This window comes from Myotis brandtii, unplaced genomic scaffold (assembly GCF_000412655.1).
Source record: "Myotis brandtii unplaced genomic scaffold, ASM41265v1 scaffold199, whole genome shotgun sequence".
In the NCBI taxonomy this organism is placed as follows: Eukaryota; Metazoa; Chordata; class Mammalia; order Chiroptera; family Vespertilionidae; genus Myotis; species Myotis brandtii.
In genome coordinates, this window is record NW_005357414.1 from 3,035,551 (window position 1) to 3,049,078 (window position 13,528).

General features: G+C 38.2%; 1 protein-coding gene across 2 annotated transcripts in view; it reads right to left on the minus strand.

The window, feature by feature from the left end:
- Positions 1–13,528, minus strand: part of COL4A5 (collagen, type IV, alpha 5) — a 329,573-nt gene that overhangs the window by 75,550 nt on the left and 240,495 nt on the right. For both annotated transcript variants that reach the window (XM_005865212.2, XM_005865213.2), the window contains exon 30: positions 5,125–5,238. In XM_005865212.2, the coding sequence (XP_005865274.1) occupies positions 5,125–5,238 (114 nt within the window). The remainder of the gene's footprint in view (positions 1–5,124; positions 5,239–13,528) is intronic.

Sequence of the window (13,528 nt, forward strand, 5' to 3'; positions counted from 1 at the left end):
ACATTTTTTCATTTATTTTTTTTTTTTTTTTACAGAGTGTGGAAGAAAGGGAGAAAGACAGAAACTAATGTGAGACATCAATTGGTTGCCTCTTGCTGAATCCCTGACCAGGGCCCGGGATTAAGCCTGCAACCCAGTATGTGTCCTTGATTGGAATCCAACCCGGTACCCTTCAGTCCACCTGCAGAAGCACTATCCACTGAACGAAACCAGCATTTTTTTTTCTTTTTAAGTCCTCCTCTAAGGATATGTTCTTTTCATTGATTCTAGAGAGAGAGGAAGGGAGAGGGAAAGAGAAAGAGAAACATCGATCAGTTGCCCAAGCAACCCACAACCTGTGTATGTGCCCTCACCTGGAATCGAACTCATGACCCTTTGGTGCGTGGGAGGACACTCTAACTACTGATCCACATCAACCAGGGCCTAGAGGTAAAATGAGTTCCCTCAGGGGGAGTGCTGCTCATCCAGAAGCCGGGCTCATGGCTGGTGAGTGCAGCGGAGGTGGCAGGAACGCGGCAGCACTGAGGAGCAGTGAGCTGAGTGGTAGGGAGCAGCAAGCAGGCGGGCGGTAAGGAACGGGGGGGTCCCAGACTGTGAGAGGGCACAGGCTGGGCTGAGAGATTCCTCCCACCCCCAGTGCACGAATTTTGTGCACGACAAACATGTAAATTGGCCCTACCTTCACTACGCTAACCAGCCAATCAGGAGAGTATGCAAATTAACCCAACAAAGATGGCGGTTAATTTGCATACGTAGGCTCCAAGTGGCGGAGCAAAGCCTGATGGCCCTGGGCCTGGTGACCACGCAAGTGTTCTGCCCCAACCTGCTGGTGGAGGGCCTCTGGGCCTGCTTGGTCAGCACTGCCGCTGGGATGGAGGAGCAGAGACACAGCCCACAGGGCGGCCGGCACCCAGCAGCCCCAAGCCCCGCCTCAGCGCCCGGGTTGGAGGAGCAGAGACACAAGCCTTCAAGGAGGCCCGGTACCCAGCAGCTCCAAGCCCCGCAGCTGTGGCGGTGCTGGGGCTGCTGGGGCCGGAGGTGCAGAGACACAGCCTGCAGCGGGGCTGGCACCAGCAACCCCTAGCCCCATGGCCCCAGAGTAGCAGAGACATAGCCCACAGGGGGGCCAGCACCCAGCTGCCCCAAACCCCGCCTCGGCGCTGGGGTTGGATGAGCAGAGACACAGCCCGCAGGGGGGCCCAGAACCCAGCGGCCCCAAGTCTCACAGCTGGGGCGGGGCTGGAACTGCTGGGGTCAGAGGAGCAGAGACAGAGCCTGCAGGGGGGCAGGCACCCAGCAGCCCCAAGCCCTGTGGCCAAAGAGGCTCTGGGGCCGCTGGGGCCACTGGGGCTGCTGGGGTCGCTGGGGCCAGAGGAACAGAGACACAAGCCTGCAGCAGGGCCCGGCACCCAGCAGCCCCAAGCCCCACAGTGGCGCTGGGGCTGGAAGAGCAGAGACACAGCCCGGAGGGGTGCCCGGCCCCCAGCAACCCCTAGCCCCAAGGCTGCAGAGGTGCTGGGGCCACTGGGGCTGCAGCAGAGACACAAACCGGCAGGAAACCTGTGGAAAGGGAGATAAACTATCATAACTTTATCTCCTTTTCCACAAGATGAGAAAACTGACCCTGATTTATTTAGTGATATGGCCCACACCTTTCTATAAGCACAGGGTATGTTATGACCACTCCCAGGAAGGTCTGGTCAGAATGTGAAGACTGACTCCTGTCACAGGACAGGAGACTAGAAGTTGACATCACACCCAAACTTTGTTACAAACTATCTCCCCCACCCCCATTCATCTTTCCTAAATATCATGTACTCTCCTCTAAGAGGCCTATATATCCCGCCCCCTTTCCCTAGGAAGAGGTATTTAAATCTGGATTCTAAGCCACCTTGGGGAGTTATTCATTTTTCCCTGGGATCTCCCACATATACACGAGGTACACATGTTAATGAGCTTTAGTTTTTCTCTTGGTAATCTGTCTTTCATTACAAGCTTCTAGGGGGAAATCAATGATACTGGCATCAAAGTAGGACAGAGGGCACATGCATGGCTGCTGGTGGGAGTTTAAAGTGGTTCAACATTTTTGGAGGATGATTTGGCAAAATCGATAGAAATGTTCAAGGTACATCCAAGAGTCTTCTTCTAGGAATCTCATCTGCTGAGATAAAGCACGAGTGCATAAGCCCTGGTCAGAACCCAGGATGCTACTGCGGGCTCCCCTTCCATGATAGGAAAACCTGCTAACAACCTGCATTTTTAGGCAAGGTGGCATCTATACTAATAAAAAGGTAATATGCTAATTAGACTGAACATCTTCCAGAAGACCTTCCGGACAAAGCCATGGTGGCAGGGCTGAGGCAGAGGCGGTTAGAGGCGATCAGGCAGGCAGGGGAGAGCAGTTAGGAGGATCAGGACGGCAGGGGAGAGCAGTTAGGGGGATCAGGCCAGCACGGGAGAGCAGTTAGGGGGATCAGGCCAGCAGGCAGGTAAGTGGTTAGGTGCCAGCAGCCCTGAGGGGTCCTGGATTGGAGAGGGTGCAGGCCAGGCTGAGGGACCCCTCACCCCCGCTCCCGTGCACGAATTTCGTGCACCGGGCCTCTAGTATTAAATAAAATTCTTATTTAAAAAATTGGTAGTTAGAATTTCAACTATGCAATATAAGTCAGGTTTATAAAGATACTAGTAATAGCCTTGCTGATCTCCCTGCTATTGAGATAGATGAACAGAAATGGTTATATTTTTGAAATGGGCTAAGATAATATTCTGCTTTGGTGATCTAATAAAATTTACTTTAAAAGTTGAGCATATATGGCTAGTATCAAGTATATGGATAGTATCAAATATAAAATGTGGTCTATTTTGTGACAAAAAATTGTGACTTGAGAAAATTTTTGTATTAACAAGAATGCATTGGATACATTTTCATGCCAGTTGTTGTTAACTTCATTTGTTTGTTGAACAATATTAATTAAGATCTTGAATTCTATGGCAAAGTACATAGAGGGGTGGGCAAAAGTATGTGAAGAACAATAATAAATAATACAACAAATAATAAATAATAATACAAGTATGTGCTCTGTTACGTGTACCCACAACTGTAAACCTACTTTTGCCTACATTGTATTTACAGAAGAAAGAGGAGAGATTAAATTCCGCACCATTACTTTTCTCCCTGCCCATCCTATCTATACTTTATAAATAAATATACCCACGTAGCCATCAATTAAAAAGAGAGGGAGAGAAAATTAGACAAATGAAACACTGTATAAATGTATTTTTATTTTGTTCAGAATGGTGTTAACAGTCATTTCTTTATTCTTGCTCAGCTGTGATTTAAAAATTCAAAATGCTTTCAAAACCACAAGAATTTGGGGAAATAAAATAAATGTCAAGAACCATATGATTTCACTCATCTTTGGGATATAAAATTGAAAGCAACAAATAAACAAGACAAACAAACAAAATACTCATAGACACAGACATGGTAGTTACCCAAGAGAAGGGGGTAGGGGTGGTAGAAAAGGGTAAAGAGAATCAAATATATGATAACAGAAGGAGATTTGACTTAGGGTGGTAAATACACAATGCAAAATACAGGTGATGTCTTATCGAATTATATACTTGAAATCTATATAATGTTATTAACTAATGTTACCCTAAGAAATGTAATAGAAATTTTAAAAAGGAAATTACAAAATACAAGAAATGATAAATTTATTTTAGCCATCTTTGTGGAACTGCAGGCCAAGACTATAATGGACAATCCTAAAAATTGTTTTTTCTTAAGATCTCTCTGTTATGACAGTTAGAATTTTTTTATGAGTGTTGAAACAGCTACTTTTAAAAAATCTGCTTCAAAGTCACACTGTAAATTTTTTCATTTTTAAATCAGTAGTGACATGTTAGGGGCCATATGAAAGGTACAATGTTCCATAAAATAAAATTTTTAAACTGGACATAAACGAAAGTAACCTTTACTTTCCAGGATTTTTATATTGTTAATTGGTATTTCTAGATTTTTAGCATGATAGCTAACAAAATAACTACTGCCATTTAAGGTAAGAAAATATATTTCCTTTGTTCAAAGTCAATATCTGTACATCTGAACTGTGTGTTTGTCATCTGAAGTGTTGAAACGAATTAAGTAATGATTAAATGTTCCATATTTGTTTTAATTTTATGAATTATTACAGCGTTTTACAATAACATAATGTTGGCTCAAGAGTAACCAAGACTGTGCCTACCTAGATTAAGATAAGAATTCACATCACCAGATAGCTCAGAATCCACAAATTCAAGTAAGTTTAGAGTGCTTATGCATTGTAAATCCTCACACAAATGTTTCTCCAGTAGGTTACAAGCTGACAAAAGCTTTTTTGCATATCTATATAAAAAGAGTTTAGCCCTGGCTGGGTGGCTCAGTTGGTTGGAGCATCGTCCATACACCAAAAAGTGTGTGGGTTTGATTCTCAGTCAGGGCACATACCTAGGTTGCGGGTTCAATACCCCTTCAGGACGTATATGGGAGGCAGCCTATTGATGTTTTTCTCTCACATTGGTGTTTATCTCTCTCTCTTCTTCACTCTCTAAAAATCAATAAAAACATATCCTCAGGTGAGGATTTCTAAAAAAGAGTTTAGAGTGCTTATCACTTGTAAAATGATTGCTCATTTATGGGCACAAGACAAGACAATTCAACTCATTTTATTAAAAAAGAATGAGAATGCCAAAAAAATATTTTAGCAGAGTGTTAACTCTAGTCATGTGTTAAGAAATGTTAAAGAGGTTCCACAGAACAAGGTCTATTAATACTGTACATCTAGCTACTCGGGTCTGAAAAATCAGCACTAGACATCCTTAGGTCTGTGATTCCAAGACTCCAACTAGCCCAACAATTATATATGCTGTGACAATATATGCAATTATAAAATAGCATTATAGTTAATAGATCAAATTTAAATAAACAGGGAGGAAAATATCATGGATTAATTAATTATACAAGTAGACATTTTACCTCTCAAATCTCTTTCAGAAAGACTGTTACATAGGTTACACATTTTGAAGAGCTAAACATCTATACAATCAGTGCTACTACAAAATATACATTTACTTCAATCTTACCAGGTTGGCCTATTGGTCCAGGAATCCCTGGTGGCCCTGGTGGTCCCTGAACACCTATTCCTGGTAGCCCAGGAGGTCCCATTGGCCCAGGTTGTCCATTTGGTCCAACGTCACCTTTAAGAAATAAATATAATTTTATTTTGCATTAGTTGCCCAACTGATTTAGCGCCCTTTATTGAAAATACTTATTTTTCTATTAATTTGACTTTGCAACTTTGTAAAAAATAAAATTGTGAAAGTATATTGTTGGATTTTCTTTGCTAATATTTTCTTGAGGATTTTTACATCTATGTTCATGAGGGACATTGGCCTATAGTGTTTTTTCCTTTGCCTGGTTTTGATATTAGGGTAATGTTGGCCTCATACAATGATTGGGAAGCAACCCATTCACTTCTATTTTGGGAAAGAAATAGTGTGTAACTGGTGTTATTGCTTCTTTAAATGTTTGCTAGAATATTATCAGTGATGCCAAGTGAACCTGCAGTTTTCTTTGTTGGGATAATTTTAACTACAAATTCAATTTCTTTAATAAATATCTGAATTATCTTATTTATTCTTCAGTGAGCTTCAGTAGTTTGTACTTTTCAAGAAATTCATCCACTTCATCTAAGTTGTCAAAGTTATGGGTGTGCAGTTGTTTGTCATACTCCCTTGTTACTCCTTTAATTTCTGTAAGGTCTGTAATAATGTTCTGTCTTTCATTCCTAATATCGGTAATATGTCTCTTCTCTTTTTTCTTGATTGGCCTGGATAGAGGTGTATCCATCTTATTGATCTTTTCAAAGAACTTCATTTGGTCTCATATAATTTTTCTATTTTTTTTCAGTTTTTAATTCCACTGATATCTGTACTTATAGTTATTTTGCTCTATCTTCTGCTTGTCTTCTTTATTTTGTTTTTCTTTTCTAATTTCTTAAGGAAAAAAGTTAGATACTTTTTTTGAGATTATTCTTTTCTCTAATAATTTTTTCACATATGAATTTTCTTTTAATCACTTCTTGATCTGCATTCTACAAATTTTGATATGTTTTTTTTTATTTTAATTCAATTCAAAATACTTTCCTTCTGATCAATGGATTAAAATTATTTTTGTTATTTTCTAAATATGTCAAGATTTTTACAGATAGCTTTCTATTACTGACTTCTTGCTAAATCTGTTAATGGTAAGATGATCTACTCTATGATTTCAATACTTTTAATTTGTCAAAGTTTGTTTAATGGCCCAGATTATGGTCTATCATGGTGAATTTTCTGTGTGCACTAAAAAAGAATGTGTTTTCTGCTCTTGTTGGATGGAATGTTCTATAAATGTTAATGTTGAGGAGTTATGCTGAAGAGAAACTCCTTCCATTGCCCTGCTACAACACTGTAGATCCTATCCTTGTATCCTTCTACATGAAGGCAATGCCAAGTATGGCTCATGGTAGTTGAATGAGCACGAAAAGTCTATTTGGATTGAAGGCCACCTGATATTGGGCATTACAGTATCTCAATTTTCTATCTGCAATTTTATATCCCCTTTACTAAAGAGAGATGCCAGCCATGGCTGGCGTGTCTCGGTTGGGTTGGTTGAGCATCGCCCTATGCACCAAAAAGTCGCAGGTTCGATTCCTGGTCAGGGCACATGCCCAAGTTGCAGGTTCAGTCCCCACTCAGGATGTGTACTGGAGGCAACTGATTAACTTTTCTCTCTCACATTGATGTTTCTCTCTCTATCCCTTCATCTCTTTCTAAAGTCAATAAAGCCCTGACGGGTTTTGCTCAGTGGATAGAGCGTAAGCCTGCAGACTCAAGGGTCCCAGGTTCGATTCCGGTCAAGGGCATGTACCTTGGTTGTGGGGCACATCCCCAGTAGGGAGTATGCAGGAGGCAGCTGATCGATGTTTCTCTCTCATCGATGTTTCTAACTTTCTATCCTTTCTATCCTCCCTTCCTCTCTGTAAAAAATAAATAAAATATATTTAAAAAAAATAAAGTCAATAAAAACGTATTTCTAAAAAGAGAGCTGCCAGAATTGTATAATCTTAAGGTGCCACAAAAATCTCTCTTGATCTTCCAGTTTCTCATAATTTAAAAAATGCTTTTAATATTTACTACTTTAATTTCTATTTATATATTGTGCATTGGAGATTTATTTAGTAGAGACCACTTACTCAATTACCAACTTTTAAAAAATCTACTCTTTCCCCATTGAATAATAATGCAATTTCTGTTAAAGACCAAGTTTCCGTGTATACATGAGTATGTTTCTGAACTCTATTATATACTGATTTACTACTTGTCTGTTCCAGCACTGGTTCACAATGTTATGATTACAATGATTTTGTAATATGTTTTATTATATGTTTGATAAGCATTAAGTTTTAGAATCTGATATGCCAAGTGCTTCCAAAATATTCCTACTTTAATTTTCATTGAAAATACATTATATTTATGGGCAAACTTGGGCAGAGTTGACATCATTGAGTCTTTTTATCCATACATATAATTTATCATTGAATTAATTTTACCCTTTTTCATGTTTCTTATAGAGTTTAATTTTTCCCCTCAAATACATTAGGCACATTTTTATTGATTTCTAGATATGTTATAGATTTTTCAAGGTATATTTTATTTCTTTCAATATTTCCAAACACATCATTCTATTTTTCACAATGATACTTTTGTACATTATTCCGGCTACCTGGAACATCCTTCATTAAAGATTCAGTTCAAATTTCACTTCCTTAATGAAGCCTACTGAGGCACCTTAGATGAGGATCTGAACAAAAGTAATTTATAAACCAAACTGTAGACTGGTAAAACCACTATGGAAAGCAGTCTGGTGAATCCTCAAAAAATTAAGACTAGAGCTACCTTATGACCCTGCAATCTCTCTCCTGGGTAGCCTATATAATAAAGAGGTAATATGCAAATTGACCATCACTCCAACACACAAGATGGCTGCCCCCATGTGGTCAAAGAAGGCCACCCCCATCCATATGGACAGATGGCCAGCAGGGGAGGGAAGTTGTGGGCGACCAGGCCAGCAGGGGAGTGTTGTTAGGAGTGATCAGGCTGGCAGAGGAGGGCAGTTAGGGGTAATCGGGCCAGCAGGGGAGCAGTTAGGCATTGATCAGGCTGGCAGGGGAGTGGTTAGGGGGTGATCAGGCAGGCAGGCAGGCGAGTGGTTGGGAGTCAGCAGTCCTGGATTGTGAGAGGGATGTCCAACTGCCCATTTAGGCCCGATCCCACTGGACATCCCTTGTGGGACCCCAGATTGGAGAGGGTTCAGGCTGGGCTGAGGGACACCCTCCCCTGCACAAATTTCGTGCACCAGGCCTCTAGTATACAAATAAAAACCCTCAACATTATGTATTTGCAAAGATATATGCACCCCATATGTTCATTGCAGCATTAATCATGGAGGCCAACACATGGAAACAACCAGTGTCCTGTGATAGAGGACTGGATAAAGAAGATGTGGTACATGTACACAATGGAATACTACTCAGCCATAAAAAGAATGAAATACTGCAATTTTCAACAACATGGATGGACCTTGAGAATATTATGCTAAGTGAAATAAGTCCATCTGAAAAAGCTAAGAACCATGTGATTTCACTCACATGTGGGATATAAAACTGAAACTTGTGAACACAAACAGCAGTGTGGTGGTTTCTAGAGGGAAGGAGGTGGGGAGAGAAGAGAGTCCTAATATATGGTGATAGGAGAATATTTGAATTTGGGTTGTGGGCACACGGTGTGATATAGAAATCCACACCTGAAACATATATGATCATGTCAACCAAGGTCACCCCAATAAATTTAATTTAAAAATAAAACAAATGGAATACTTCCAAAGTAATATTTGCTCTTTTTTGTTTAATCTGATTCTAATGTTTCATCTTAAGCACATTGTCTTTCTCATATAGTTCTTTCTTATGGGGATTAGTCTAATTAATTAATTATTGATCACTATGTCACTTTAAAAGTCGTGCCTAAATCTCTCCTATAGTTTAATTACTAAGTTCTAATAGCCAGCCACTGGTATAATGTGTGCCTGGTAGGTGAACTTTTATTATTATCTGCTTGATGAGGTTTGGCTGTTGTATATTGATCTAAAACATTAGTGATACATATTCATAAAAGTTATTATTGAAATAACCACTCTCATAGTAATGCCACTTCAATTTTATTACAATAGAAAGCAGTCTCTGAGATTTGAGAGCAGAGTCTATGCCTTTGTGTTTCTAGTGATTCAAGTAGTACCTGGCACAGAATAGGAATATAATAAATGTTTGAGGATGAAGGCAATACATGGCAGAAAATGCCAAATTCTTTTTTCTTCTAGAACCTTAGGAATTATACTGGGGTTTAATATTTGAGAATGGTTCCTATTAGGATATGAGGGTCCTATACTTCTTTTCCAAGATCAGTCAAATGCTGTTAAGAAGTTGTTTAAAATAGGCCTCAACCCATTTCTTCCCAATCCCTGTCTCAAGGACATTTTTATAAACAAAATACAGTGGATGAGTAATTGTCATAGAGACTGCCTGTTACATAGCTTATTGATTGGAATGTCTCAATTTATAATTTTTATTGTCACAGGTCTAAGCTGGGGGGAAGTAATTGGTTGGAAACATTACCTATAACTTTGAATCTTATCATTTATAGCTAACCTGAATTGTTTGCTAGCAGACAGAGCTCTTATCTAAGGATAATTTGTACTGAGGTAGTTTGAGGCTTTGGGGGGCAGAATCTACCATGGTTAAGTTGGGTGATGTTGTCTTATTGTTTTAATGGGAATCAATTCAAAATGTTTCAGAAGCATTAAGCTGTACAGATTATTCTCTGGGAGCCAAAATATTAGTCAGTAAAGTCCAATTCCTTGTAAACCAGAAAGGAACAAACAATTGCCACAACAGCTAGGCCAATTCTATTCCTATACATAATTAGGTGGATCAAAATCAAGAGGGTATAAGAAACCAATAGAGAAATGAGCAAAGGAAATGAGCAGCTTATCAGAAAAAAATATGTCCTTTAAACACATGAAAATATGGTCAATTTTACTCATAAAATGGAAATAAAAAATTAAACTACCCTAAGCTTAAAAGCAAAGGACCTAGTATATCCAAAGAAATTTAAAAAAAAAAGAAGAACCAAATGGAGGACTTACATTACCTGGCATTCAGTCTTACTGTAAAGCCATTGTAATATAAATGTTCATATTGACTTAAGGAAAATAAAATAGTTAAGTAGAATTGACAGCACAGAAATAGACCTAACTCATATATAGTCATTTGATCTTTGACATTGATACAAAAGTACTCTAATTGGGAGGGAGTTCTTTTAAGCAAGTAATACTGAATAAAAATTATTTGAGATGGTTGATAATCAAAACATAAAAGTTAAAACTATAAAACTTACAAAATAAAATATAGAATATCCTTGCAACTTTGAGACAGGGAAAGTTTTCTTAGATGATACATAGTAAATAATTATCATAGAAGAAAAAACTGATAAATGAAACATCAGTAAAATAATTATTTTGATTATCAAAATCTACACTAATAAAAGAGAAACATGCAAATTGGTGTCATTCCACTATGCTCACCAGCCAATCAGAGTGACTATGCAAATTAACCCAACAAAGATGGCTGTTAATTTGCATACGCAGGTGCTGAGCGAAGACTGAAGGCTCCGACCTGAGTGAAGACTGAAGACTGAAGACTGAAGAGGCTTGCAAGCCTCGCTGCGGCCACAGCAGAGAAGCCAAGCCTCGCTGCGGCTGGAGGGGAGAAGCCAAGCCAGACCAAAGGCCTGGGTCCTGGGTGCTGGAGGAAAACCAGTGGCAGCAGCCAGGGGAAGGAAGGCCTATTGTGCGAATCTTCATGCAATGGGCTTCTAGTATACTAGTAGGAAAATGAATAGGCAGGAACATTTGAGAGCTTATTCTCTGGCATATATCATCAGATTGGCTCGATAAACTCTTTTAAAATTTTTCCAAAAAAGAAAATGAATAGGCAAGCCAGATAGGGATAAAATACTCATAAACCAGTATGACAAAAGACCAGTATGCAAGATATATAAAGATAACTTACAGCTTAATACAAAGAGAAACAACTCATATTTTAAAAAGGGAAATATATTTGAATCTGCATATTATCAATCAGTATATTTAAAAGAGCTCAACATCTTTAGCCATTAGGGAAAAGCATGCTAAACCAAAATATATTACCAACACACCTACCAAAATTCAAAAATGAAAAGAATTATAACACCAAATCTTGGAGAGAATGTGGGACAATTGAAACTTGCATACAATATTGGTGTGAGTTTAAAATGGTACAACCATTTTTAAAAAAACTCCAGTAGTTTCTTATACAACTAACATACACCTATCTTATGATTCAATAATTCTACTCTCAGAAATTTGCCCAAGCAAAATGAAAGCACATATCCATAAAAAGACTTTTAAAAGATTAGTCTTAACAGCTTTACTCATAATACTAAAAAACAACACAGTCCTGTGGCCATCAACATAGAATGAATAAAGAAACTTCAGTATATTTATAAATAAAAGACATAATAATAAAAATAAAGAACTACTGATAAACACAATAACATGAATGGATCTCAAAAACAATATTCCGTGTGAAAAAAAACCTTGCAAAGAAAATACATACTGTATGACTCCATATGGAGTTCTAGAAGAGGTAGAATTAATTTATATGATAAAAGTCATTATAATATAGTTGTCAGTGTCAATGTTGGGGTGGGGACCTAGAAAAGGATATAAGGGAAATTTATGGGATTATAACTTGGTAAAAATTTGGTTACACAAGTGTTTGTCAAAATCAAGCAAATGTACCCTTAGGATTTGTGCATCTCATTTAATATGAAATTTATATTAAAAAAGAAAGAACAACCATACAATTGTAGTTATGATATGCATGCTAAAGTAATTAGGAAGAAGTATATGGCTGTTTCAATTTATGTTGAAATGCATCAAATGGAAATTCCATTTTTAGTTTTTTGAGGAAACTCCATACTGTTCTCCATAGTGGCTGCACCTATCCCAAGAAACTAGAAACACCAATCCGAAAGGATACATGCACCACTATGTTCATAGCAGCACAATTTACCATAGCTAAGATTTGGAAACAGCCTAAGTGCCCATCAGCAGATGAGTGGATTAGAAAACTGTGGTACATCTACACAATGGAATACTACACTGCTGTAAAAAAGAAGGAATTCTAACCACTTGCAACAGCATGGATAGAACTGGAGATCATTATGCTAAGCGAAATAAACCAGTCAGTGACAGATAAATATCACATGATCTCACTCATTTGTGGAATATAATGAACAACATAAACTGATGAACAAAAACAGATCCAGAGACAGAGAAGCATCGATCAGACCGTCAAACCTCAGAGGGAAGGAAGGGGAGGGTGGGGGTAAAGGGGAGAGATCAACCAAAGGACTTGTATGCATGCATATAAGCCTAACCAAAGGACACAGACACCAGGGGGGTGAGGGCATGAGTGGGGGGCAATGGAGGGATAAGGACATATATGTAATACCTTAATCAATAAAGGGGAAAAAAAGAAAGCCCCCCCCCCAAAAGAAATGCATCAAAAAAAATAAGTCAATGAATGGAGAAAGCAATGGATAGATATGTGATAAGTCATGTATAGTAAAATGTTGACAATATAATATCAATGATGGTTATACAGTAGTCACTGTAAAATACTTTCTACATTATATATAGAAATTTAAAAAATAAAATGTCGAAGAGATAAATGTTAGTTGTAGAATCTAGGTGGTGGACATATAGGTTTTCATTGTACAATTAATTTTTTTCTGTTTGAAATTTTCTCAATACAATGTTTACAAGACTATACTGAGATACCTACTTATTCCATCAGGTTGGAAAAAATCCAAGAGTTTGTCAACATACTTATCAAGGCTGTGGGAAAACAAGAATACTCATACATTGCTGCTGGGAGTGTAAAATGGTGCAAATTGGGAGGAATATAATAATATCTAGGGGTTCATTTACCCTTCAATTCAGAAAATCCATTTTTATTTACTCTATTCTGCTATCACACCTGTACCCATATGAAAGAACACATATACAAGGTTATTTACTGCTGTGTTAATTCTAATAAGAAAAAAAAAACTTGTCAAAAAAACTCAAAACTAGCAACCAGTAACTATTAGAATGAACTATGGTATAACCAAGCAATTCAACATTAGTAAGCTATTTGTAAAAAATAAAGATCTTGAGGAAATGCTGAAAGGTATCCTTTAAGAAGAGGAAGAAGAAGAAAAATGTAAAGATACAAATTATGAACAACAAATACACATCTATCAACAAGTGAATCTAAAAATCAAGTGGATAAATAATATGATGAAC